This window comes from Cardiocondyla obscurior, linkage group LG09, assembly GCF_019399895.1.
Source record: "Cardiocondyla obscurior isolate alpha-2009 linkage group LG09, Cobs3.1, whole genome shotgun sequence".
Taxonomy (NCBI): Eukaryota; Metazoa; Arthropoda; class Insecta; order Hymenoptera; family Formicidae; genus Cardiocondyla; species Cardiocondyla obscurior.
This window is the reverse complement of record NC_091872.1, coordinates 2,303,294-2,328,341: the sequence shown is the minus strand read 5'-3', so window position 1 is coordinate 2,328,341 and position 25,048 is coordinate 2,303,294. Positions and strand designations below refer to the sequence as shown.

Here is a 25,048-nt window from a genome sequence, read left to right as displayed (position 1 = left end):
TATCAATGAAATTAAATACATAAATGTATATACGTTTTCTTTGCGTTGCGTAAAATAAGTATTAAAAAACATTTTTTCATAACTTAACTCTGACAGTAGAAAATGAAATAAATAAATAAATTTGAATTAGAATGTTTCGAAGTGAAACTTCAAAGTTATATCAGGTACAATACAATATGAATATATGTATATTTCTCGTGTAATATTATATAATATCGCGTTTAATTTGTACAATGCAATAAAAATCAATGTTCCGCAGCTTCCAATTCGGCGCATCGAACGAAGAGGAAATCCGGTGAAAGAATAGACGTTGACAACGGTAAGGACGCCTGTTATTTTCACTTACAATTTTATTTAAGTCCTTTTATTGAAGTCTTAACGTAAAAACATACAAATCAAAGATAAATATTTCGCGAATACTCGTGAAAAGAGCGGCGCGGATACATTGAAATTATTCAGCGCCGAGATAAAATCAAACAACGATATACAAAAATGTGTCACGATATTATAGTTCTTTTTCTTCTTGTTATCGTTAACTTAACTTCAGAATAGCATGCCTTAAATTTACGAGTGCGATATCAGTACGTTATTAAATGATTATGATACCAACTGGCCTGCTTCTACAAAGGGACTGCCGCTTATTAATATTAACATATTATGCACGTATTTATACGCAAGTATTTATCATTGTCGTGTGATCCCTGCACGTTTTGTACTATCATCGATTACATGTCGTCGCGAAGTCACACTTACATTCGACAGCTTGATTTAAAAAGAAATCTTTTTCTTTATTCATAAGAGAGAATGCCTCGCAAATATCTTATCTCCTTTCGACTTTTTTCAAAAAGTTTTCAAGTCCGTAATCGAGAACAAGTTAAGCAAATTGAATAAACATATGGGACGTGTCGCTGACGAAATAGCGAAAGGACACTTTAGCGTCGAGGTGTAAGATAAATGGCACAAGTCCGCGAATTTCACGAAGCTTTTTCGTAAACTCGTGGCTTCGCGTAAATTCAAAAGAAATGCGGCGGAACTTCGCGACGCCGCATGTGTAATTCGCGTTCGCGTTTACACTCGGCTACCCGGCTGAAAAAGAAAGTTTCCTTCGGGAAACTCTTTGGCAGTATCCAATCCCTTATAGATTAGAAAAGTTTTCCGTCGATCGCGGAATGTGATTAACACCGATTGCCGGCCGTGCAGTCCCTCGTTGTACTTAAAAGCGAGTCAGATCTTAGTTCTCCCCTCGAAAAGTGAGAAACGCGTCCACGAGGAAAACGATTCCCTCGATAATACTGATTGAACCCTTGGCCAAGCCGGTATCGCGAAACGCTGACTTGTGGACCAACTTCTGGAAGTAGTCGATGTTGAGAGCGCCCGCGGCAATGAACAAGGCGCATCCGATGAGCGAGAAGAAGAGATCCTAAATATAAAAAAATACAAGCAAAATGTGTTTGATCTGATTTAACAAGGGTTTTTTTTAAAGATAGAAAACACGTGCAGATAAATTCCGAAAAGTCAGTCGATTAATTCGAAGCAGCTGTTTTAATTCTTCAGTTCTCTCAAAGCCTTTTTGATTCTTGCGATCATGGATATTTTACGCGTTCTATTTATGTTAAATATATTGTAATGTCTGCTCGATGAAATATCTCGCAGTGTCCGCTAAAATATACGTACCACACGGCGGTTCACTGGCGTTCCCATCACGCTGCCAATAAACAGGCCGACCAAGATGATCAGGTATCCTCCAAAGGTGCCCATAGTTATCATCGCGGTATGTTGATCTCCCGCATTGAAAGAGTTGTAATGCAATCCGATAAGGATGCATACCAAGATCTGTGTAAAAAAAAATACACTTTTAATTAATGAAATTTTTGTTCAAAGTAATAACGCTGAACTAGCTTTTTTTGTTTTTTTTTTTTAAAGCAGTTTGTTACAACTAAAACATTGCATTTTATTTTCCGCAACAACTGTTCGTTTTCAGCATCTACATAGAGGCTTTAGTATACTTTTTTAAATACAAAAATAAAGGCGTAAATATTGTTCGCAAAACTGGGTCGACTGGGGAGCCTCTTTCAGTTTCATATATTATAAATAAAATATTGTCCACCTATTATCCAACTGGGTTGATAACTTTTTTTTTCTAGACAACAGGTCATAAATATAATTGCTCGATATAGTCAAATTATAAGAGTAGATATAACCATAAATGTAGCATATTACCGAAGTATGTCATTACTTATAACGAGCAGAAAAAAGCCTGTGATCGACATTTTTATTCTTGTAATGTATAACAATTTCATTTTAATTGTCTCTTTCGCGGTGGATAAAAATCGGAAGATATAAAATAAATTTATAGACGTATCTTCGTAATTGCATAATTTTCATTTCGAAGCCATTGTCGCGTCAACATTAAAATTGTACCAGTCGGCCTTGATGCGATGAATACATTCGCCTGACGCCGAATACAGCGTATCTAATAATTCCGGGCTCGGTCACCCACGTGTACATTGATAAGTGTATGATGCGTATCATCGACTACCAGAGTCGGGGCTGTATTCATTATTAAGGAGTGCCATATGAAACATTATCCACATATTAGTAATATAAACGTGCGTCAAAAAATAAATACGACACATTTCAGCGAAATAAATGTTAGCAGGAGATAATTTTTTAACAGTCGCGCCGTTCTGATTAATAACGCTTTTTATTACTTATATGGTTTTTATTATTTTAAATATTTTTAATGCTACATTAATCGACATAGATAAAATCATTTCGAAAATGTTACCGAAATTTAGATTTAAATTGCAATTTTTTATCTCGCTTAGAATGCGCATAAACAAAAGGCTTCTTCACGTAGAGCCTAAAGAATTTTAACGGAAGTCCCTCGTGCGCGATTGACTTCCGGACGACTTACAGTGAACCGTAATCAGTACAGAGAGAACGCTCTTGTGCGGTAATCAGAACCGATTATGTCACTCTCCATTCTCGCCGCCTTACGAATCGCGAAAGATATGCAACGCGGAATGCTGCGTACCCCGGCGACACCCGACAATAATAACTTCGAGACGAACGCAGAATTTCTCGAAAGCGCGATTTGAATCGCGATAAAGCGCGAGCGGCGTGAGAAATTGGATCAATCGATCGAATGGAACAGCGCAATAACGTTAAAAATAAATTCGAGGGCATGGTGGAGTTCTCTTAAAGGAGCGTGATACGGCCTCGAGGATAGTGTTTCTCTTGCTGGAAACACGTGTGCAAGAACCTGATAAGTTTATGTGGCACGATGTCGAGCCTTGCACTTTCGCGAGAACATAGTTTTCAACGCAATTTCGAACGTTAAGAATAGAAAAGCTCTTTGCAAACAATCTACTCTTTTTAATAGTCAGCACATGATATGCGTGCGCGTTTCCGGTTATGTTAATTAATGTTTTATTGTAATATGACATCATTGAGTTTATGCGCTGAAAGAAAATCTGATTTTTCTCGTCTTTATATTTTCAAATTTAATTAAATTATAGTATTTTAAAATTAAAACGATTTAATACTGCAAAAAAAAAATAATATATATACTTGAACAAATAATTTTGTTAATTTTAATATTTATTAGCTATTAATTAATCAATTAATATACTTACAAGTTCAAGGAATTTTATGATCGACAACCTCGTGATGGTAGCCATTTCGTCAGATCTGTAAAAATAAAAGAAAAAAAAAAAGAAATAACATAAAGACTTATTTCAACGATTACGTGTATCACAGACAAATATTGAAAGTCGTGCCGTATGAATGCAAATATACGATGACTATAAGTACAGAATGTAAGTCATGTAAAAGAATAATGAATGGTAAAGAGGAATAACGACACGACAATCGATATAATAGAATTGCAGTCGTATAAACTAAACCGGAAATATATAGTATTACAATCGTGCAAGCCCCTTTCGAAAAAGGAAGACGTAAACATATTGTAAAATTAATAATGCACTGTTCGGCGAAATACACTATAACGAGTGCATATGCTTTGTAAACTTCCGGCAGGCGCATCTTTTGGATTTGCGTATTTGATATTAAGCTGGCGAACGGCCACGCAATTCGAATTCTTCATCTCTTACATCTGCTACGGAATTAAATATGCAGCTTTATTTTATTTTATTATAAAATATTCCGATTAATATATGTCCGAATAAAAATTTTTTATTAATTAATTGTATCAAAAGTTATAATCGAATCTCGATATTTTGTCAGAATAATGCAGATGACACGCAACATATAAAATAAATGGTGTGCCGTATGTCTGCGATGACACGTCGTGGCTATCGGACTGACCTTAATATATCATCGTGACATTTATTGCCATCTTAATGATTACTAGTCTAAATTTAACTCTTTGATCATTTCCGCAGGTCCTTAACTTCTGTGTTGACATATTTATACTTTTTCGTTTGCTTTCTTACGCGGAAATGAATCTCCTATCTTAAAAAATTGGCGTGACGCTGTAAATTAGCTGTGAATTGTTACCGCTTAAAATCGACGCCGACTAGTTCTCTCTCTCGCTTGGTTTGCTTCACGACAAGCGAGAGTCAACGTCGGATGTCAAATCGGAGATTTGAAGTTCGATTTAATTTTCAACTGGGTGAAAAGATCCCAGAAACGTGAAGTGTGCGCAAAATTTGTTCTAGTAATTAAAAAAAAAAGATAAGGGTGAGCGGCGTATATTCCCCCACTACCCCCACTCTCGCTCTGTCCTTCTCCAGCGATCGAGCGAGACGTACGTACGCAGCACGTGCTCCGTACGTATTAAAAATCTACTCATAATCGACGGGCCAGGGGCAGGTAATCTGGCGTGAATCACCTTCCCGGATTAATTGTGCGTACCGGCGACTAGGTCTTTTTGGTGCAAAGTAAGTTAAAACCTCGTGTACGCGTACATTAAATTCGCGTCTTTTTGCCGTAAACGAAGTGTCGACGAGTAGAGTCGGGCTCGAGGGAAGAGGGTTTCGGTCTACCTCTGCGATAGATTCGGGAGATATTCGTTCGTGGTATAGGAATGCGAGGAACATCGCCTGAAAAACTTTTTGTCAAAGTATTTTTATGACTACGCAATGATCTAGAGTAGAGGTCGGTCGGTCACGCGCGCGGCGTACACATCTCGCGTGGTTATCACGTAAAACATAGGTATGTGCCGGCCGGTCGGCTGCCGTGGATAGTCAACTTTATATTAATATACAATATTAGCTGATGCGAACTGATCTTCGCGATCGATAAAGTGTACGCGTCGGGTATTTGTAACGCAGAACGTTTAATTTTCGTCATTTTTGCTAATGAAATATAACTTTTTTTTGTTTCAAATGACAATCCAGAGGAAGACTTTGCTCGTCGAAGGAGCACCAACCTGACATCCCCGTTAGAAAAAAGTGGAAGGAAAAGTGTCGTACGCCGAAACAATACAAATACGAACCGCAGCCGGTTCGTCGGTCGTTCCGGGAGTTCCGTACAGTATTCGGACGGTTTTTTCTAAACGCGAGTGCCGGACAGAAACGCGCGAAGTGATAAATATTTTTCGCGATTGTAAAATCACGGTCGGGGTGTTCGCGAGTGACTTGTGCGCGGAAGGATGGCTCGACACGTCCCATCTGAGAGGAGGAGCAGGCCCGGGGGGCATCTTGCATCGGCGGAGCAACTTTTAGGTGAATATTAATTTTTTTCTTTTAGAAAAATCTTTCTAAAAATAGAGCTTTATCTTTAGATTAATTTAAATACTAACATGTCTACATTAATATGTTTTATTTTATGTTACAGTCACCGGCAGAACTCTACACCTCCGCTGAAGCTCATGCAGATTGGTGAGTCGCATGATTTTTTTTTTCGTAGTTTTTATTTGGGTTTCTTAAACCGGCAACACGTCGTCGACCGTAGATTACTCAACTGTAATCATCATATAGAAATTATGGTTTTTTCTAGTTTCTGATAAAATTCGACAGTTTCTTTGCGTATTAAAAAATGCTTTCTGACGTAAACAATTAAAATAAAATATAATATAATCCATAAAGAGGAAAATGCTGCATTGTGAAAATCAAGCAAAGCAAATCGAAATCTTTAATTAATTAATTAATCGTTTGTTAAAAAATAATTATTTTATCAACATTATGAAGCCGAGAGCGCACAATGCACGCATTGAAAGTAACACGAAATCGAGGCACCGGAACTTAATAAAAAGCCACAACCCCTATGCTATATTTAGATATATCGGATAACTCTCGAAACAGACCTTACACACAGAGTTTGAAACTTCTGTTTTCAGAAGGGGAAAAATAAAAATATAAAATACCGTGTAAAATATCAATTGATTAAATTATATTAATTAAATTAATAAATATCAATTTAAAAATTGTTTGCTAGCAACGTGCCGAATGTCAGAAAATATTGCTTTGCGGCATTTTGCATTATTGCCCTAGGCCAATATTATGCGTACCTAATTACATTAGCATAAACTTTACGTCATCTCTCTTCGGATGACTTGAGCGAATCGGCACGCATAATGACCGTGACATACCCAGGATTGGTAGAATGCAACAAAATTAAAATTAGCGCGATGTGTGTCCTGCATGGCATGCTTACATCGTCATTGAATAAGAAGCGTCTGTTAGTCAGTCAACGCTAAGCATTGCAATGAATTGTCTAATCGCAGCCGCTTGAATCATCATAATGAAATTGATATAGCAATATTTCAATGAATCACTATATTAATCATGTTGAGAGAAGAATCTAGATAAGAATAAATTGACGTAAGAGCAAATTCATATATCGCCCAACGTATTTAATAAATCGTAAGAGAAAATCGAAAACGTTAAAAATAATAAATCGCAAAAGCAACAGAAAATTTATTAACATTTAGCAGATCTAACAGATAAGTAAAAGAATAAATGGCTTGTAAATTGCAACGTGTCAAATTAAAAATATAGATTATTCTAATTATTTATTTTCGACGATAATTATGTAGAAAATCATATGTAGGTAACAAGAGCTTGTTATTACGGATAATAACCTGTGATTTCGAAGGAGTACGCGACGTAAATTAAACGTTGGTGAATTGCGGTCATATCACACACAAGAAGCGGAATGCAATTTTTTTTTTATACCGAAAAGGAAGACACTTTCACGATACCCGCCATTGCCTTGACTCCGTTTTTATAATTTCTTCTGAACTCTTTCTCTTTCATGAAAGCTCTGCAGAGCTACGGCACTTTAAAAAATTACTCGAAGCCAAGATATATGAAATATAAATTATTACGGAAACACAAAAACACTGAGCATCGATTATAAGATCATTAAATTTTCATTTTACTTATTATTGAATAATTTTATATATTTCTGATTGTTAACGACAATTTTGTGATAAATAACCACATGTAAACTACGTACTGGTACACGGCGGAGCAAGACGGCGTCTCGCGTCTTATTCTAATATCTTACTCCAACCGGTCAAGGCTAGTCGGCCCACAAACCAGTACGGAAAAGAATAGCACGAACAAAGAGCTTGGCGCGAGCGTTGGGAGCGTCGAGAGCGTCTTGAATCAGTTGAGCGTCAATATTAGCCCTTTGACTGTAAACGGCGTATGTGTAATATTTTGCACGTCCGTTAACGTTTACAACAGGCACATGTGCATTTTCCCATGTTCATTAACATATGCAAAAGCGGTATAAAAGATGCCTACTAAATTCGACACGAAGCAAACGCATTTACTCAGATCAGGAAGGCAAGTCCGTTGCATCTCTTTCTTTATCCTAAATTTTCAAGAAAAAGTCAGAATAAAACCAAAACCGTGTAAAAACATTTGAACTGGCTCGCGCGAATGCGTGGAACGATGAACCCCCGTACCCTACCGGTGAATAAACTTTTACTTCGGTACGCCACAGTCGAAAGGTTAATTTTTTATTAAAAATTTAATTTGAAGAAAAAAAAGAAAAAAAAAATGTCGAATGTAACGTAAATGGAAAAAGACTTTCGATTCCACTCGCTCACATATCGGACGTGTTCGGCGTACTTACGTGCTCGCGCTGTCGTTTCACTGGACGGTCGTAGCTGCTCGCGAAACCAGGGTTCAACAGCGACTGATGCTGAAGACCAACTACGCATTGTGGAGGCGCGCGTCAGCCAGCCTCGATTTTTACGATCGACAGAAACGCGCGGACTTTTACATCACGGTGTTCACGCATCGGGCGAGTACGGACGCTACGGTTCAGTGGCGCTCATTTTAGGTGTGAATCCGTCTTGCCGGATGTTTGCCCATAGGCAAACATTTTAACGTAATTTTTAATGTACAACGAAATTAAGGTGTGATATTACCGAAACTGCGTGGTCGATATTAATTACAAAGTCGCGTGAGCGAAAACATAAAGACTTGTACGTCGAAAAAGAAAGAAAAAAAAAATATTCCGACGTTCTCCTGAATATTTTTCAATTTTATCACGTTATTTCGTACTTTATTAAAATGTTATCGTGATTCGCGATAATAACGAACTCGCGATATAATTTAAATAGCACGTTTTAATAGTGCAATAGTATTGACAATAATATTATATGTAATTATTGTGTAGTCAGCTGCTCAAGTTTTAAATTAGTCATTTAATTTTTAATTGTTCTATAACAGATGTAAAAATATCATTTAATTGCTCACCCTTTTGCAATGATGTAATTGCGAGATATTTATCTGTGAAGTAACAAGGAGTCCAAGAATCGGATAGTGACTCGAGAATTACGTCAATTCCACGCCTCATGCGTGACATCATAATGTTCGCTACACGATGACGTTATATTAATTCAACAAAAAGAGAAAAAGTACAATCACAAATTTAATTTTTTCTTTTTTTTTTTTCACGAATGACTTTTAATTCATCACAGCGGAAAGAGTTTCACATCAATTTTTTTTTATTACGATATTAAATTGCTTCACAATTATAAAAACTAAACTTTTAAAACTCGAAAGAACAATGCTGTGCAATTATTAAAAAATTTCAGAGCACTTTCAACAAATAGTCTCTTTAAAAATTATTCTAGCGTGATTCGGGTTGGAAATTCGGGTTGGAATTTTTTTTTTTCTCGCCAGCTTTTTCGTAAACAAACAATTGTTGCATAAACAGCCAGCGTGCTTAACGAGATTCATCTGTATCTCGATGTACACTTTGGGAACACACACGCATTCTTGAGTTCCTACTACTCCCCCGCGTGGGAAGGGTACGATGCGGTTGTAGGTATAGTCCCTTGAGATACTTCATAAGCTTGTGCCCGGTGGAGTCTGTCTCGCACACAAGTGCCCGACTCGCATGCCTGCGTTACGTTTTCGCCGTCTTTATTTCCGCCGACGCTCTTCCACACCCACTCATATACACGCGCACATAGATACAGGAGCACACGGATGCATCCGTACGGTGCCAGCAAATTATCCACGACCGTTCACGTTCATTAGCCTCCTTTTGCCGGTTACTTGCGATACAACACGCGTTTTCGCCAAGTCCACGCCCGTTATGAATTTCGTTTGATATATGAAAGGTCTTTTATCAGGATCAAACGTCAATCACAAATGTCTTGAAAAAACTTGAGCCCTCCCTATTAAGTAATATTAATTCTATTGATTAATATAAAAAAAATGTTATAGAGGTAACATAATATATTGATTTCATCTTGAAAGAGTTTAGCCAAAAATATTTCAACGCGTGTGATTTACTCCATATTAATAAGAGTCATTTGATTCTACGAAAAGAATTACATATTTTATTGTAATCTGTCTGCACCAATTACTTACGTCTTATCAAATTTCGTGGGCAAAAATTAAAAGTAGTTGTTAGCAACTAAGTTATAATGAAATTAATTAGACGGGCAAATGTCGTGAGAAATAATTAATTTATTTCGCGAATAGCTTGGGCTTGTTAGAAACAGGCTGTTTTATTCACAGAGCTGCCTTCAGTTATTGCCATTACAGAGTCTCTCGAGATGGCGTAATGAATACCTGTTCTACGACTTTGAAAAAGCAATCGCGAGAGCGGTAAATGTACCAGCAATCGTTACACGTAACACGTTTAATAAATAATATAATAATTTAAAAAATTCCAGACACGTTACATAACGTGAATTACTCGAAACTCGTGCTTTGGTTTATTTTCCATTTTTATTTGAGCATAATTGTAGCAGTCGACGAAGCAGCAATATAGCGTTGGTTCATCGTTCACATTCTAAGAGAGAAAAAAAAAAACCAATTTTTTCCGATTTATTCCGAGTTATAAAAACCGCCGAGCATTCTTCCCGGAAAAATCTCTTTTAGAATTTTCGTCTTCTGTTCGCTAATATATTTTTGCAATACACAATACAGCTTTATTCTAACAACTTTTAATATGAAATTCTTTAAGCTAAAAATCGTTTTACTGATTATTCGGATAACCTCGGTACTAGAATGATCAATGTTGTGAATTCTATAGAACAAAAATAGCACCCTTATTTTGCATTTAAATACTGAACGCCCCTTTTTCACTCGGCAAAGAAAAAGATATGACCTGTTGCGAGATAAAAGATGCTGATAGAATTGCGAATAAACGGAAAATTATCGGATCATTCTTACGGCAGTATCAGTGATCTCAGGGATCCCGGTCAGCTCTTTCAACGTAGGAATTGGTGCCAGTTCACCAATCGGCCGTTCAGAATCGGGTTTGCCAATTCTTTCTTCTATAATGGAGCGATTACTTTCATCGGGTTCTACACTAGACCTCGAACTTGACGTTTCATCCGACACACTTGTATCTCGTTCCTTACAAATTTAAATCGTAATTATTCACGTACCATATTAATCTAAAGCTTGAAATCAATTGTGTAAACGTTGACTACACATACATAACAAAAATTATACATTAAAGTAATTTTCGTTATGTATGTGTAGTCAAAATTTACACGTCTTACGTAAAATTTAATCATTAATATAATAATTAATAATATGCTCGCGTACCCATTGCCACTGGTCGTAAAGAACCCACGTTTGAATTAGATACAGGCACATAACGAAGATCGATAATATGCACATTACGAAGTTATGAATGAAGATAGGATGCTCCAATATTTCTTCGTCAGTGAACTCGGTAACGTCGATATACATATCAGCGTGTTTCATCTCCATTATTCCTGTCACGAGCATCAGAATAGCTCCTGATGCACATATTGTGAGAGACTTGCGGATTATTATCACGGCGATGCATTATTATTTAATGCGGATAATTATATAATATTAAAAGTTTATTAAATTAGGGTATATGTTTCGTATATCTCGCGAGCATTTATATAGGGAAATGATTTACTATCGCAGGTCGATCGATGAGAATTTTTTTAATAAGCCACAGGATCATAAGGACAAAGCTTAGCAGCATGCAGATAGGATATGCAAAGAAAATAGGATTTCTTTCCTCAGGCAATTCTGGGATCGTGTCATCCTTTTCTCGCGCAAGTTTATTTATGTAATGATGCGCGTGATGAAAAACTTCAATAGCCAATGTAAACACCTTTAAAAAAGTTATTACATTTCTAATACGTTAAATAATGAAATCAAAAGTTTACATATTTAAATATTTAGCAATGAAAAAGCAACGTAATACAGCTAGAAGAAACTGTAATCTATACACTGCAGTTATTCATTGGTGATCCGCGAGATTTTTATAGCAATATTTGCCACATGTGCATTATACCAATGACGGTTTTAGCAGGTTTCCAATTATGACAAAACCGTCAGCTAAAATGAGTGTGAAACGCGAGTAATCGAATACTGCGGGAAGCCGCCGGTTTACTTCCTCGAGCGATTAAAACTTGCGAAGTACACGTGTTAACACGCGCGCTTATGCGTAAATACATTCGATGCGTGGCACGACGCGTATGTCGTATCCGATTACATAATAAAAATATCGATGTCGCGATAATCTTTATACTGAATCATGGCGTTGCGACGACGAGAAGTCCCGATACCGAAAAAAAAAAACTAGGTCGACCGCATTGTTTTTAAGAGCAAAATTATTTCATTTTAAAATACAGGCACGTAACGTTAGCGATATACTATCGTCAGGTATTACGTGTCATGTTTTTATCGCACAAAAGAGGTGACGAAATATTATATGCGTTAAGAAACATCCGCGAGCGAGCGAAATAAAATTTCTTACGAGCTGAACAAAGTGTAGACCAGCGTGTACAACATGCAAAAGGTCCGTTCTTCTTTGATACTTTCTTTCACCGCTGTAATATATTGCCGCAAGCTTGGCAACTTCTCGGAGTCCGCGAAGCTCCAGCTCACCTTCATCATCCTCCCTAATCGATTCTCTATTTTCGGCTTGACTCACCATTAAATCGTTACTTATTAACTCAAATTGTCGGCAGATTGCCTTGTCAATGTAACCTAAGTGTAGCGACCGAACATGACGTTTCTGAATTATCTGACAAATGAACAATGACAGGAATGACATCCATAATCAATTTATATCAATTAAAGCTGTCTCTGTCAAGAATACAAACAGAAAATTCACTAAGTCTCAGTTAAAATTATATTTAACGCTAAAATCAATTCACAATTTAAGAAGATAGAATAGAAAAATATACAATAAAACATAATTGTTCCCCCCTTTTTTTTTTATAGCGATACAATTTTATTAAACAAAATAAACGTTTACGAGCACTTTTCTTATATACTTTTAAATTTCTATTCGCCGGTGCTTCGTACAAGGGCTTCACGAGAGGCGAACACGTCTAAAATCTTCGACAACCGCGAAAACGAAGTTTCACGATCAGATTTCGATACGATCGACGAGCCCGCGACACTGTGAAAGGCGTTTTGGAAATTTTCCAATGGAACGTCCGCGCTTTTAACAAGAAAAGCGAGGATATAGAAGCCCGCTGGCACTATTGCCGAAAGGGTTCCCGAAATAACGTGCTGATCTCTCGCGATGATATATTAAATGATTCTCATCTGTGAAAATCGCGATCGATGCGACGAATATATTATAACGCGAAATACCCTATATCTTTGACGTCGTTTCTGCTCTATTTTGAATTTGTCGTGCGCGTTAAGTGAAATTAAATGTACGGCCTCCGCTCATTTAAATTATTGGTTCGAAAGCATCGCGCAATATAATAAATTCTCAAACTATTAAAGTATATTTCATTCTGTTTTTACCTCTAAATATAAAAAACAAACAAATCAATTGTGTTTAATAAAATTTTTTTTTAATAAATTTAAATTTTCCACGGATATTTTATAAAAATTGCGAACAAACCTTTCTTAGAAATTGTAATTATTTGTCGATTGAAATGGGGTGTTATTAAAAGTTGAAGTTATTTTTATATTTTTACTTTTTAAGAAAGAGAGAGAGAGAGCAAGTTTTCTCTTCAGTAAATTTCTAAATATGTATTTAGAATAACGAAATATAACAGGTGGACATAGATGGACAGCACGACGCGAAGCAGTATAATTTTCTAACAGGACATAAAAACTTTTTTTGACGAAAGCGAACGCTTCACGAAGAACCATAAGGTTTACGATCATCCTTTCGAATATGCTCAAATTATTTTACAACGCTTTTAAGTATTTCCGACAACATGCAACAATTTTAGAATATTGAAATGGATAGGAAAACATTTTAATCACTACTATCCGCGACCGATTAAACGTTTAATCTCCGATTTTATAATTGCTTCTTACCGCTTTAATTAAAAAAAAAAAAAAGAAAAGGAAAAAATGACGTTATCAAAGATCGTGTCATTGTCAGAGTCGCGCCCTGCAGCTGCATGCGTACGTTGTAATTATAAATTGCAGCTCATGGCTGATTCTCGAATGCCCGGTGGGTATAAATGCGGAGGTAAAATACTTTATTGTTTTACTTATCCTTCGGGTTGCCGTTCAACGTATAATTATAATCAAAGATGGCACATTACGTAACGTTGTAGCATGGCGCATCCCGGGAAAGAGCGCGTGCCTTTTTTTTTTTTTTTTTTCTTATGAATTTATCGCCTCCATATAATCGTCATTCTTTCGATAACTTCCACGGAAAGAAAGAAAAACGGTGAAAAGAGGAGGGGGGGAGGGAGAGCGAGAAAGAGAGAGCATGTGGATGCTTTCTGTGTAATTGTACCTTTTGAATGGCGCCTCCGTTCCTTTCTCCACTATCGTCCAGACAACCTTGGAAGTGCGATCGAACGGAAAAATCCGATTTGCTTCTTTTACCGATGCTATTACTGATTCGATAAATCTCGGGGTAATCGTCGACGAGACGTCGGCGAGTAGGAAGACACCGCACGAGGAAGAAATCAATTTTCCAAGTGAAATTTATTTCTTGCCGTCGCGGTAAAGGCCCGAGAGGAAAAAACGTCTCCGCTCGGCTAAACAAGTGGTTCTTGAATAACTTTCTGTTACGCAATTTCTACTTGTATCTTCCGTTATTGCACGCGTTATTGCTTAACAAGCGATTACAGGTGGATGTTAATAAAGAAAAAAAAGAAAAAAAAAAAGAAAAAGATAAATATGTGCTCCTTGAGAGACAAGTAACGTGTCAATTATATTTATACGAGACATTTCAGAGAAGGAATCGCGAAGAAGACCTCGCTGGCGCGCACACATTTTTTACAAATAACATATATTATTTTAAGAAAATAAAAATTTATCTACTCTAAATGAAAGATATTTGTACGTTGAAACTGTCGAATTATATGCAGACAAGCAGAGAAAATAAATATAGATTAGCCGAGATGTTTTTTGCAGAGATTAGTTATGGCCGGAAGAAAATAAAAATGTGTTCGAATGAAACTAAAAACCAGCTCCACTTCCAATCACGCTAACAATAAATTCGTCGCGTTGTACACTATTTCGCGCTAGACTAAGCTTTCGCGCTACTAAATGAAAATTGTACAACTCCACATAACTCTATTGTTTTCAACACACCGTTGCGATAAGTGACAAATGTGAAACTAACTGTTCACACGCGCGGAAAGTTGCGCGATGAATCAATCATCGAGCCGGAATAATTTTTTCTCTCGCATTCTTGACGCATATCGATGACCCAAACGTTCCCGTTTCTCTTAAAAAGTTGGTAAAAATTTCGCGCAAGGTTTACGCAACGAGTTATCCCTCCTGGTACCTCTACGTTGTGAGGGAGGATGGAGGAGGTTGTTTATGTCTCTCCCTCGGGAAATACGAGAGCCGGCGGTGAAACGGTGGGCGCGCGGCAAGTAACAAAGGCAGGACTCTACACAGGGTGCGCAGAGATTCCCACGCGGAATAATATTTTCCTTTGAGAAAGGAAAATACGACGCGGGAAAAGAAACGAACTCGCGGGATCTTCTGGCCCGTGAAAAACGGTTCGCTCGACACGAGCGATCTCGCGTTAATCGCTTGCTCAGATTATTTGGAAAGTGCCATGAGCCTAATGATAAAACTTTGCTAGCGATTAAAGAGATATCTTCCAGTTTCATTGCAAAAATTATTTTACTCGTAATTATAATACGCTTTTGTCAGGAAAACAATTTTTTTTTTTTCTTTGAGAGATCTTAAGACTTCGGTCCAGTTTGCTTTTCACCGGACAAAAGTTGGATGTCCGCGTTCGTAGTGGACTAAGCGACCCCTTCTGGCTTTCTCGCCTCGCGTCTGCAAGAGTTTGGTCGGCGGGGTTATTTTCGGTGGTCGCCGTCGCCGCCTCGCAAAACTGCACTTCCGGTATGCACTCGCGGGAATGCACCGTCCGCCGGCGGGACCGTACCGCGTTTCGATCGCGTTTTCGCATCTCTCGCCGTCGTCGTCGCCGACGCAGTTAACCCAGTTACGACGACGGTGATTACTTATTGCTTTATAGCGGGGCCGCAGTTATTAACGTGCCGCCGTTTTGCCGGTGCGCTATACGCACGTATACACGGCAGTCGAACACTAAGCTCTTTGTCGGCGGAAGAATTTTAATATTGACGCCACGCGGCATCGCGGCGCGGAATTAAATCGTCCTGGCGCGAGCTGGTTCCGGTTAGACTCTTTATTTTGACGCGCGATCGTTAATGCGGCCTTAAGCAATCCAGCCGCTCCGATGTCAACGCGAAATGATGTCGTATACGTGAATTAATTCTTTCGAATCGCGCTTTCCTGGGCGCGGCAACCCGTTCCCACGATCTACCGCAGAATTTCCTTATTGGAATGAAATTCCGGATTTTACAGAAACATCTGTGTGTCTTCGAGAGGGAGGGAGAGATACAGGTGAACTCGAAACGGGAATGAGCGTGTTAAATGGTATTAGCCCAGTAAATCGGATTAACTGTAACCTTTAAAATTAGATCCTGTTGGAAAGTGAAACGAATTCAAAGAACTCCCTTAACTTCGACTAATCCAATCAAGATATGGAAAAACCCGACCGTAAAAGTAATTATGGTAGCAATATATCATATCTAAGAAGATTATATTTATGATTTATCGTTTAATGCACCCAGACATTCGAGAAATAGATCCCAAAGTTTTATATAAATTCGATGAAGTGGCTAACTTTATTAATGATAATTTCTGTAATTATAGACCATTTTACAGAACGTTTTATAAAGTGGTTCACGTAAAACTCAACATCGTGAAATTCCTCCGAACAATTAATTATCATGTCTATTAATTACTATCGTTGGATATAACAGCGAAGTAGAATCAAAGAACCTCAGTACTGAATGGAATCTTTATTGCTGGCAAAAAAGTATAAGAAATCAGATCATATGCGTTTCAGCAAGCGCAGTTTTCTTCGATTCGTTTACTTCTCGAAGGACTATCAAAATTAAAAAGAAAAAAAAAATTTTTATTTTCCAAAAAATAAAAAAAAAAGTTTACTTTTATGGATTAAACACTCTAGTTAAGTGCCTGGGTGTATTATCAATGTCTGATTATATTCTTGAGTGTTCATATCAAAGCTACTTTTTGGATTTTTGAGAACGCAAATATGATTCGCGTATAGTGGACTCGCAAAGTCGCCCGCGGTACAGGAAACAGGAAATCCTGAGCGATGAAGCCGAACGGAAACATCTAAAGCGCACAGAGCCTCCACTGTCTAGGAATTCTCGGTCGGTGGAACGAGATGAAGCGAGCGACGGGCAACTGCCGCGCGATCAGCTGCCTTCTCCCTGCGAGGAGGGATGCAAATGAGGGAGCATTTCTTCGCGCGTGTATACCTATCCGGCCGCGTTTTTTTTAAATATATCGCAACGCGTATATACGTTTCAGTCGAAATAAAACCACTCGGCGTGCACACTTAATAAAGAAATACGTAAGCGCAACACGATGACACACACTATTTGTACTGGCCCGTAAACTAATCGGCCGGATTATATCACCTCGTTGTGGAAATTATGAGCATGGATTTATCTCGTGAGCGCGATTCTGCTTTGCGTAACACAAAGCGCGTGACCGAATCGAGAGAGGGGAAGAGGGAAAGGGCGAGAAAGCAAAGAACAGCATACGGTACACGCGGCAGTATCGCCGCAATTGCAGCGTACACAAATCGCGATCGCTAATCACGAAGCAGCTGGTCGGCTCCATGGCGCATTAAAGGTCGATCGATAACGCGAAATTGCGAGAGTTGGAAAGCACGTTGCGCAACGTTTCTCGAACATGCATCTCGAGAATATATCTATCAACACTTGAGCCGGTTGCAGCGTCGATCATATTAACTCCGCTTACCTAAAACTCTTTTCGCCTGAACATAGTTCGGACTTTCATTCAGGAAAAGACTCGCTTAAACTTTTTTTTTTTTTTTAATCTGTACGTATATACGATTGATTGAACTTTCATCTGGAAAATGCTAGCGGCTCGCTAAAAGTTAATTATTCACGTTGTACTTTTGCCAAAAAAATTAACCGTGTGCATTTAGATAGAAAAAAAAAAAAACACTGTAATTTAAAACATTATCACAGAAAAGCAAATATCAAATGCACTTTAACAATTTTAAATCTGCTGTTAATAATTTATCGTATCGATTATACAACGTCGATAATTTTAAATTAATAATAAATTATTAACAAGAAATTAATGCGAACTATATGTCTTTTCCATTATAAATAACGCAAGAATTATATCGTGTATAACGAACGGCTCCCACATGAGTTAAATTAGTCTAGTCTAAAGTATTCATGGAATTCAGAGCCTTAGATGACCATCGGCTCAGGCATTTATGATTCACGTACTGCGCGTAACTTCTCCACCAAATCGATAACAATTTAATATACATTTCCTCTGTCCCTCTTGAATTAGCACGATTCGTTCCAGCAAAGAAACTTAACCACATTTAGGAAATTTTGATCTCGGAAAGCAGGGTGAGCAGCAGCTTCCTCCCTTTCTCGCTCGCATCTCTGACCCATCTCGTGTCCATGGATTCGCCGTGGGTGTGCCTAACCGACAATTAAACTTTCATAACTTGTCCATTAGCGTGAATTAACGCGCCGCACTAACTCATCTAAATTTCGCTGATGTAGCGCACTTAATTCACGTGCGAGCGTTGACCGTGGGCGCGCGCTGTAAACTAGAGGGTTGCGTTTGCCCTCCTTTTCCCTCGAGGACGCGTTCGCGCGAGCAAAACGGTAACGAGAGATCGAGGGACGGAGATCGCGTGCAGAATCGGCAGAGAATGAGAGGCGGAGGAAGAGAGACAGGGGCGAGGCGAGCGCGGGGAGAACGACAGAAGGACATTTAGAGACTGATGGCACAAACCTTTTAGGCAAACTAATGCATTGAACCTGTAACATCACACAGGCTACTCCAGCGGCTCGATCTGCTCCGTCCCGCGTCCCCGCTGCAACGTTCGCGCATGTATAAGCGTGTACGTGCCAGCGGGTTCATTATAGGAAATGCACCGAGTCACACGAATCCCCTGTCTCTGTTCTCTATGTACACGAACGCCCGATGACGCGTGTACGCGATGATAACCAGAGTCCGCGCACTTTTTGCGACAAAACTGCTAGCCGCGGGCTTATCGGGAATTCGCTAATTAACAACGATAATCGATAGACATTTTTTCGGCACCCTATTACAGAATAATTACAGATAAATCTGAGTTCCAGTTACTGGAAACGTTTATATAAAATTCCCCGGACGTTAAATTTTATAGACGTTGATCTACATTTTTCCTCTCCTGGCGTACCAAGCTCGGCGTATAAATTTTCAACGCTGCGCGCATTTACACGTTGCGCAACTCGCTCTTGGGGGCTCGGATACGCGCGCAGGGCGTATCTTTTATTTATAGTTATTGTTCTAGCTTAACATTTCCGCGCGTTCCTCCGCGAGTATCGGAGCGTACGCGCGCGCGGACGGAAACGCACGCGTGTGCCGGCGGGATTCATTAAGGCAAATGCACCGAGAGTTCGACCCCGTATGCGAGCGCGCTTATGCACGCCTGCATACTGATACGCGGGAATGCGCGCGTGCAATTACCTACGAGCCTCCCCGTCGCCGTTCTTCCTCCCGCGCCTCCCCTTCTGCACGCGCGGCGATTGTACACGTAATTACCGCGCGGGAAGGCGCAATTATTAATTTAGGTATTACTCCACAGACCTATATGCCGCGATGAGTTCCTCGGCGCGGGACATTTCGCGTCCCGGCTAAGGTTTCCATTTCCTCTGGCGATCCACCTTCGGGGGAAAAAAAAAAATCGCGCGCTTACGCTCTACAATTAAAAAGTTCCTAAAAGAACGAGCACGACGTAGAGAATCAATGAGCAGCAGCACGATTATAAAGTTTAAATGAAGCAGCGAGGTATAGCAGCGATTAGATTTTAAATCTCCAATAGTAACGTGGGGCACTTAAAAATCTTCGTCGGTAAGAAGCAACGCGTCATTCAATCGCGTGGAATAATCCCCCGATTTCTCGGCTGTTTCTGGTTTACTCCAACATTTACGTGGACCACGCTGTGTAGAACGATTACGATTGGCGGATCGATTTGTGCCCCGGGCAAGGCGTCCCACCGCCCCCGCGCACACGCGGAACCCCATTTATTATTCTATTAAATTCGTAGTTTCCCGTCGGGGGCCCACCCCTGCCTAGAGCTATCTCTCACTCAGGACTTAATGCGATATTCATACCGAGGCGAGCGAGTGGACTACGGTTGGGGGAGAGGGGGAGGGGAGAGGGGTCCGTCCATATGCCCCGCTCGTAATTAAGTCGGACACCGCGCGGATCCTCCCCCGCGTGCTTTTTCTTATGCCCCCGGGGGCGGAAAGCAAGCGGTGGCCCTTTGGCTGCGCGAATAGTTGTAACTGCTGCAACGATAATAATTAGCCAACGGCCGATCTTTCCTTCTATCTATCCATCGCTACGGTTGGGACCGGGCACCGACACCAGCAATTATTTTAATGGCCTTACGTACGATGACAGCGCGCGCGCTACTGTAATTGCCGAGCGCCCGTGATTGCGCTAACTTAATGTGTAACAAATAAATAATCGCATTACCTAGAGCGATAAGTAACGGGGCCTCTTAGGTTCCGGCTCGGACGGCTCCGCGTATTTCGAGAACTCGTTTCTTTCTAAAATAATTAAAATTTATATTGTTAAAAAGTAAATTATTGTAAATGCTCCGCTATCTCTTATCTTAAATTTAATCGCCGACATTACAGCTGCGGATTCCAAACGTTAAGTAATGCATCGATAGTCAGTTCTTAATTGAATTCGGAATTTTTATTTCCAAGTCCTCCCTTACCGAGGGACCGCCGTCGACGAAGGTAATTCAACTTCGCGGACGTGCCGAGAAGTTCACTTCCGGCGATCCCGCGTTATCAGAGAGATTTGCGCGCGAATGGAGTCACGTGCGCTCGTCACGGCGACTGCAGATGCGGCGTTCGGAAAACAAACACGCGTGCTATGCTGAATGCACGCCGAAAGGGCGACAGCTTGAAGGGTGGCGGCGGGGCCGCGGTGGCGTCCGCTGTACGTTGATAACACAATTAGCTTGTCTCGTCATGCGCGACCTCCGATAAGGGCGAACTATGCCCCGCTCCCGGTCACCCCTATTCTCCTCCTTCGCCGTCCCACATCCGCCGGCATCCTGCAACCGGCAGAATTGCAGCCGGACGGTTAGATCGCCCGTGTCAGACAGGATCAAGCGGAGAACGAGAAAATCCCCCCCGGGACCCACGCGGGGTTTCAGGAACGCGCGATAAGGGCGCGGGCTTAATCCTCTCGCGAGCGCAAAGGGCTGTCCTGCGACGCGACGTTAATACCTTCCAGCAGGTTTTTCCTTAGCTGATTTATTCCGGGTGGTAACCCGAAGTTGTGCAGCGCACGCAGACGGATTTACAGAAAGGGGCTCGCGAAATTATGTGTCCCGAACGTCAAGTAACTCTGCTTTTAAATTTATATTACTTTTACATTAAGGTACATTTATGGATTTTCGGTTCCGAGAGGAAACCTCGTCATTGTCACGCGCCCATATGTCCACGTGCCTGATTTTTCCGCACATGCTCTCCCGCGCACGTGCGCGAGAGCCAGCGATGCGTCGTGCGAATTGCACGATCCTGTTCGCTAGGATATTTGTATTTATGGGGGTAGAGGGTCGACCCTTCAAGGGAGATACTTTATCGAATCATATATCCGTGACTCTAGTGCGAGGGGCCTGGGGAGAGATGCTTACGTGATGCCTACGAGATGCGAGTGCCCATATTTTTATATAATTTTTACAGAACATTGACAAGTTAATGCAAAGCTGTACACAAATTAAATTAAATCTAAATAGTCAGTGCAAATAAGACTTAATATTTTTTTCGTATTCTTTTATCTCTTCTCACGGTTATCATGCGTTCGATTATTTTTTATTAAAAAAAACTCGTTCGTTGAAAAAGAAAATCCTGCTCGGCTGAGTCAGTGAGACAGGCCCATCGAGACCTTCTGGGCCACTAGAAAATATGGAGTTGAGAAAAAAAAAAAAGGTAAGGCCTACGGGTGGATGAAGAGCATCGGCCGCAGGGGGTGGAACACGGTGTGGTAATAGCATAAATCCGTGATCTGTGTGTAGTCGGTTCCCGATGGTCTCGAAGAGGGGGAAGGGACAGGCAAGCCGGAGGCGCAGGCCGAGCGTTGGAAGAAACGACAGTCGCCACTCGACGCCTGCACCGAACGGAAGGTAGCTCTGCGAGCACTCAGCAGCCTTTTCGGAACTTCGTTTTGCACGCACGCAGAAAAATTCCTCGTTGGGAAAGAAGTATCGGAGCGAGCTTCGACCGCGAGTATACCGCGTTAATTGCAAATACGTTGCGCTTCCGCGAGAAAGGAAGAAAAAAAGAAAGAAAGAAAAAAAAAAAAACAGGAGAATTTTTAATTTTTACTGCTCCGGATTATTTTTTGTACGTCACTTCCTTTTATTTCTTTTTCGCGGCGATAGCGACCGCGCGAAAGAAACGATGAAACGCCACGTCTTAGATCGCGTTGGGTTCAGTGTTAACGTCCAGAAGAGAGAAAGTCCGCGGTATCGATCGAGGGATCAATCGATCGCGTGAGGGCGGCAACCGGCCGGTGCAAGTTTCGGCGGAGCGATTCCGCTTCCGCGGAAGGCAGATCGTGAGGACTCCGATCGTCGGCGTCGCCGGACCGTCCGTCGTGACGATTCCGAAAACGCGACCGAAAGCAGCGCGACTCGTGAAAGTGCGCTGGCGGCGGCGTCGGTTTGTCAGCCGGACAGGTGCGAGCGTAATTGACACGAGGACGAGGTGAAGACAGTAGGGGGGAAGAAGAAAAGAGACTTGAAGCGAGCGAGCGAGCGAGCGAGCGGGCTTGTTGCTTTCGAGCGAATCGATCGAGGACGTTAATACAAAACAAAGTTGTGAGAAGAGTTAAAAATTTAATAAACATTAAAATAAACAAAGTGCCGTGAAAAAATCGCACGAACTCGATAGTTTCTTTTATCGAGGAGGACCCAGTGACAGAGGATTAAGTAAACTGTGACATTTAACGGACGTCTGGTATAGGAGGGACAGAGGGAAAGTGACGTTTCTTCGATCACACCAAGAGAGACTAGGAGGAAGAGAGAAAGCAGACGACAAGGTGTGCCTGAAACAGGTCTCCACGTGACACGGACAAAAGTTCGCCGGCTGCGGGAGGAGATCGGTAACGGAAGCGGTTGTGCGCGAGTGTGACACATTCGATTGCATCCTCGCGTCGCTTTTTTTTTTTTTTTTTTTTTTTTTCGTCGGCTATTCCGTGAGAAAGTGCGGGCCTGACGTTCGCCGCAGGGAGAAGAGCACACGGATTACTCCGGGATCGGAGAGGAGAGAAACTTCGCGACGCGACACGCGAAAGAAAGAGAGGACGGGAGAGCGGCTAGCGGAGGGACGAGGAAAAAAGAGGAAGACCGCACGAACACGCGCGAGGAGACGCGATAAATTGATATTGCTTTATCGGATATCAGCGACGGGGAAGGAGAGGACGAACGGATCTGCGCCTCCCCGGGCGAATCCGCGAGAGTAGTAAGTACGTTGTTTCGTTTACGCGTATACATATATATGTACATAGATGTAAACACGCGGCGGAAACACGCCGCCGGCGCTCGGACGGAAATCGATCGTCCTCGCGATTGGTCCCCACGGATATCGCGAACGTCACGTATCTTACGCAGGACTGCAAATTGAGGTAGCCGGTGGTTTGGGTTCGCACGGGACGAAATCGCGAATATAGCATCCGGGGGAAAAAGAAAAAAAAAAACGAAAAAATTTCCGCGTGGATTGGATTCGGAGCTGTTCCGCACGTTGAGGCACAATGAAACCCCGTGATAGAAAAAACACAGAATAATTTACACATTCGAAAATTATACTTTCTCGGCGATACTCTCGTCGATAGGGTATTTTTTTCCCTTTTTTTTTTTTTAAAGTTCATGAAAAGTCTGATCTGTTACTTTTATCAATATTAATCTTACGCGGAATAATTTTTGCAGTATTCGTAGCACTTGAAAAATTTTATTTCGTTATTCGTTTCTGTCACAAATTCTCCGGTGCGCGTGGACATATTTAAATTTTAAATTACATTATTGACGCAAAATCATAATGTATTTCGTCGAAGTACCCCGATATTTTTTTTTCAATCCCTACGTTGTTAAAAAAAAAATTTTTTTTTATGCGCAACAGAATATCGCGACAATCGGAATCAGAATCGATCGGTAGCGCGACGCAGACTGGCCATATACGACCGATTAATTAACCAGCGGCGTGTTGTGGGCTACCGCAGTTTGTTTACTTGTAAACAAATGACGTGGAATCAGGGTAAAAGCGCGGATTGTTGATACGCCGGCCGCTCTTTGCGTAATTACTTACCTCCGCGATTGTCGCTCATTAATACGAGGTGCGTTGCGCTTGGCGCGCGGACGAAGGTGCCGTGTAATTAAATCCCCTTGTATCCAAGAACAATTACGCTCGTTAACGGAGCGCACTTCGCGGTTCTCAATTAGTTTCTCGAGTACGATCTCGGCACGAAATGCAGTCTTAACCCTTTAATTGCAAGAATAACTTCACCCGCTGCTCACCGATCTGGTCTACCGAACGACAGCTATTTGCGTCTTTCAAAGAGTCGTATAATCCATCGATATGCCTTTTTATAAATACATATAGATCTCGTGCAATTGAGTTAAAGATCGCGTTACATTTTGATTAAACGTACGTCTAACGAAATTGCCACTTTTCTGAATCTTTATGTTGCCATAAACGTAATGTGAGACACGTTGCTCAATCTTGATTGATTTAAACGTCGCTAATATTATACCATTTACCGAGTCGCACGTTACCAAGTACACACATTGTACGATGTTTGATAAAACTACTTTACACATATTATTGTGCAACGAAAATTACTCCAGTTAGCATACTCGTTATCCGTCATTGAACGCGAGAACGGCTTATTGATTTTTATATCATTATTCTCGTCGAATATGTGAGTCAAACGATAAAATCTGGCGATAACGCATTATCAAAATCATAAAAAGACGTTAAAGGTTGCTTAATAAAAAAAATTTTCTTTTCTTTCTTTTTTTTTGCAACGACTAAGCATTG

General features: G+C 40.6%; 3 protein-coding genes across 5 annotated transcripts in view; 1 reads left to right on the top strand and 2 right to left on the bottom strand.

Annotated features, from left to right (window-relative positions):
* Positions 1-332: 332 nt before the first annotated feature.
* The window catches only part of LOC139105565 (protein snakeskin), a 52,366-nt gene continuing 27,650 nt past the window's right edge, over positions 333-25,048 (bottom strand). Inside the window, exons 1-4 of one of the 2 annotated variants that reach the window (XM_070661751.1) lie at positions 8,053-8,174; positions 3,639-3,693; positions 1,675-1,833; positions 333-1,420 (exon numbers count right to left, since the gene is read on the bottom strand). In XM_070661751.1, coding sequence (XP_070517852.1) covers positions 1,232-1,420; positions 1,675-1,833; positions 3,639-3,683 — 393 coding nt within the window. In that variant the 5' untranslated portion in view covers positions 3,684-3,693; positions 8,053-8,174 and the 3' untranslated portion in view covers positions 333-1,231. Of the gene's footprint in view, positions 1,421-1,674; positions 1,834-3,638; positions 3,694-8,052; positions 8,175-25,048 lie in introns of those variants that run through there. The other variant, XM_070661753.1, reaches the window with a different exon arrangement.
* LOC139105567 (uncharacterized) lies at positions 8,290-12,872 on the bottom strand. The gene is made up of 2 exons (XM_070661755.1): positions 10,998-12,872; positions 8,290-10,802 (listed from the first exon to the last, which is right to left on the bottom strand). The coding sequence occupies exons 1-2, from the start codon at positions 11,181-11,183 to the stop codon at positions 10,599-10,601; spliced, it is 390 nt and encodes a 129-aa protein (XP_070517856.1). The 5' UTR covers positions 11,184-12,872; the 3' UTR covers positions 8,290-10,598.
* LOC139105555 (protein starmaker) overlaps positions 21,546-25,048 on the top strand; it is a 38,109-nt gene continuing 34,606 nt past the window's right edge. Inside the window, exon 1 of one of the 2 annotated variants that reach the window (XM_070661735.1) lies at positions 21,546-23,476. The gene's annotated coding sequence lies outside the window, so the exon portion shown is untranslated. Of the gene's footprint in view, positions 23,481-25,048 lie in introns of both variants that reach the window. The other variant, XM_070661736.1, reaches the window with a different exon arrangement.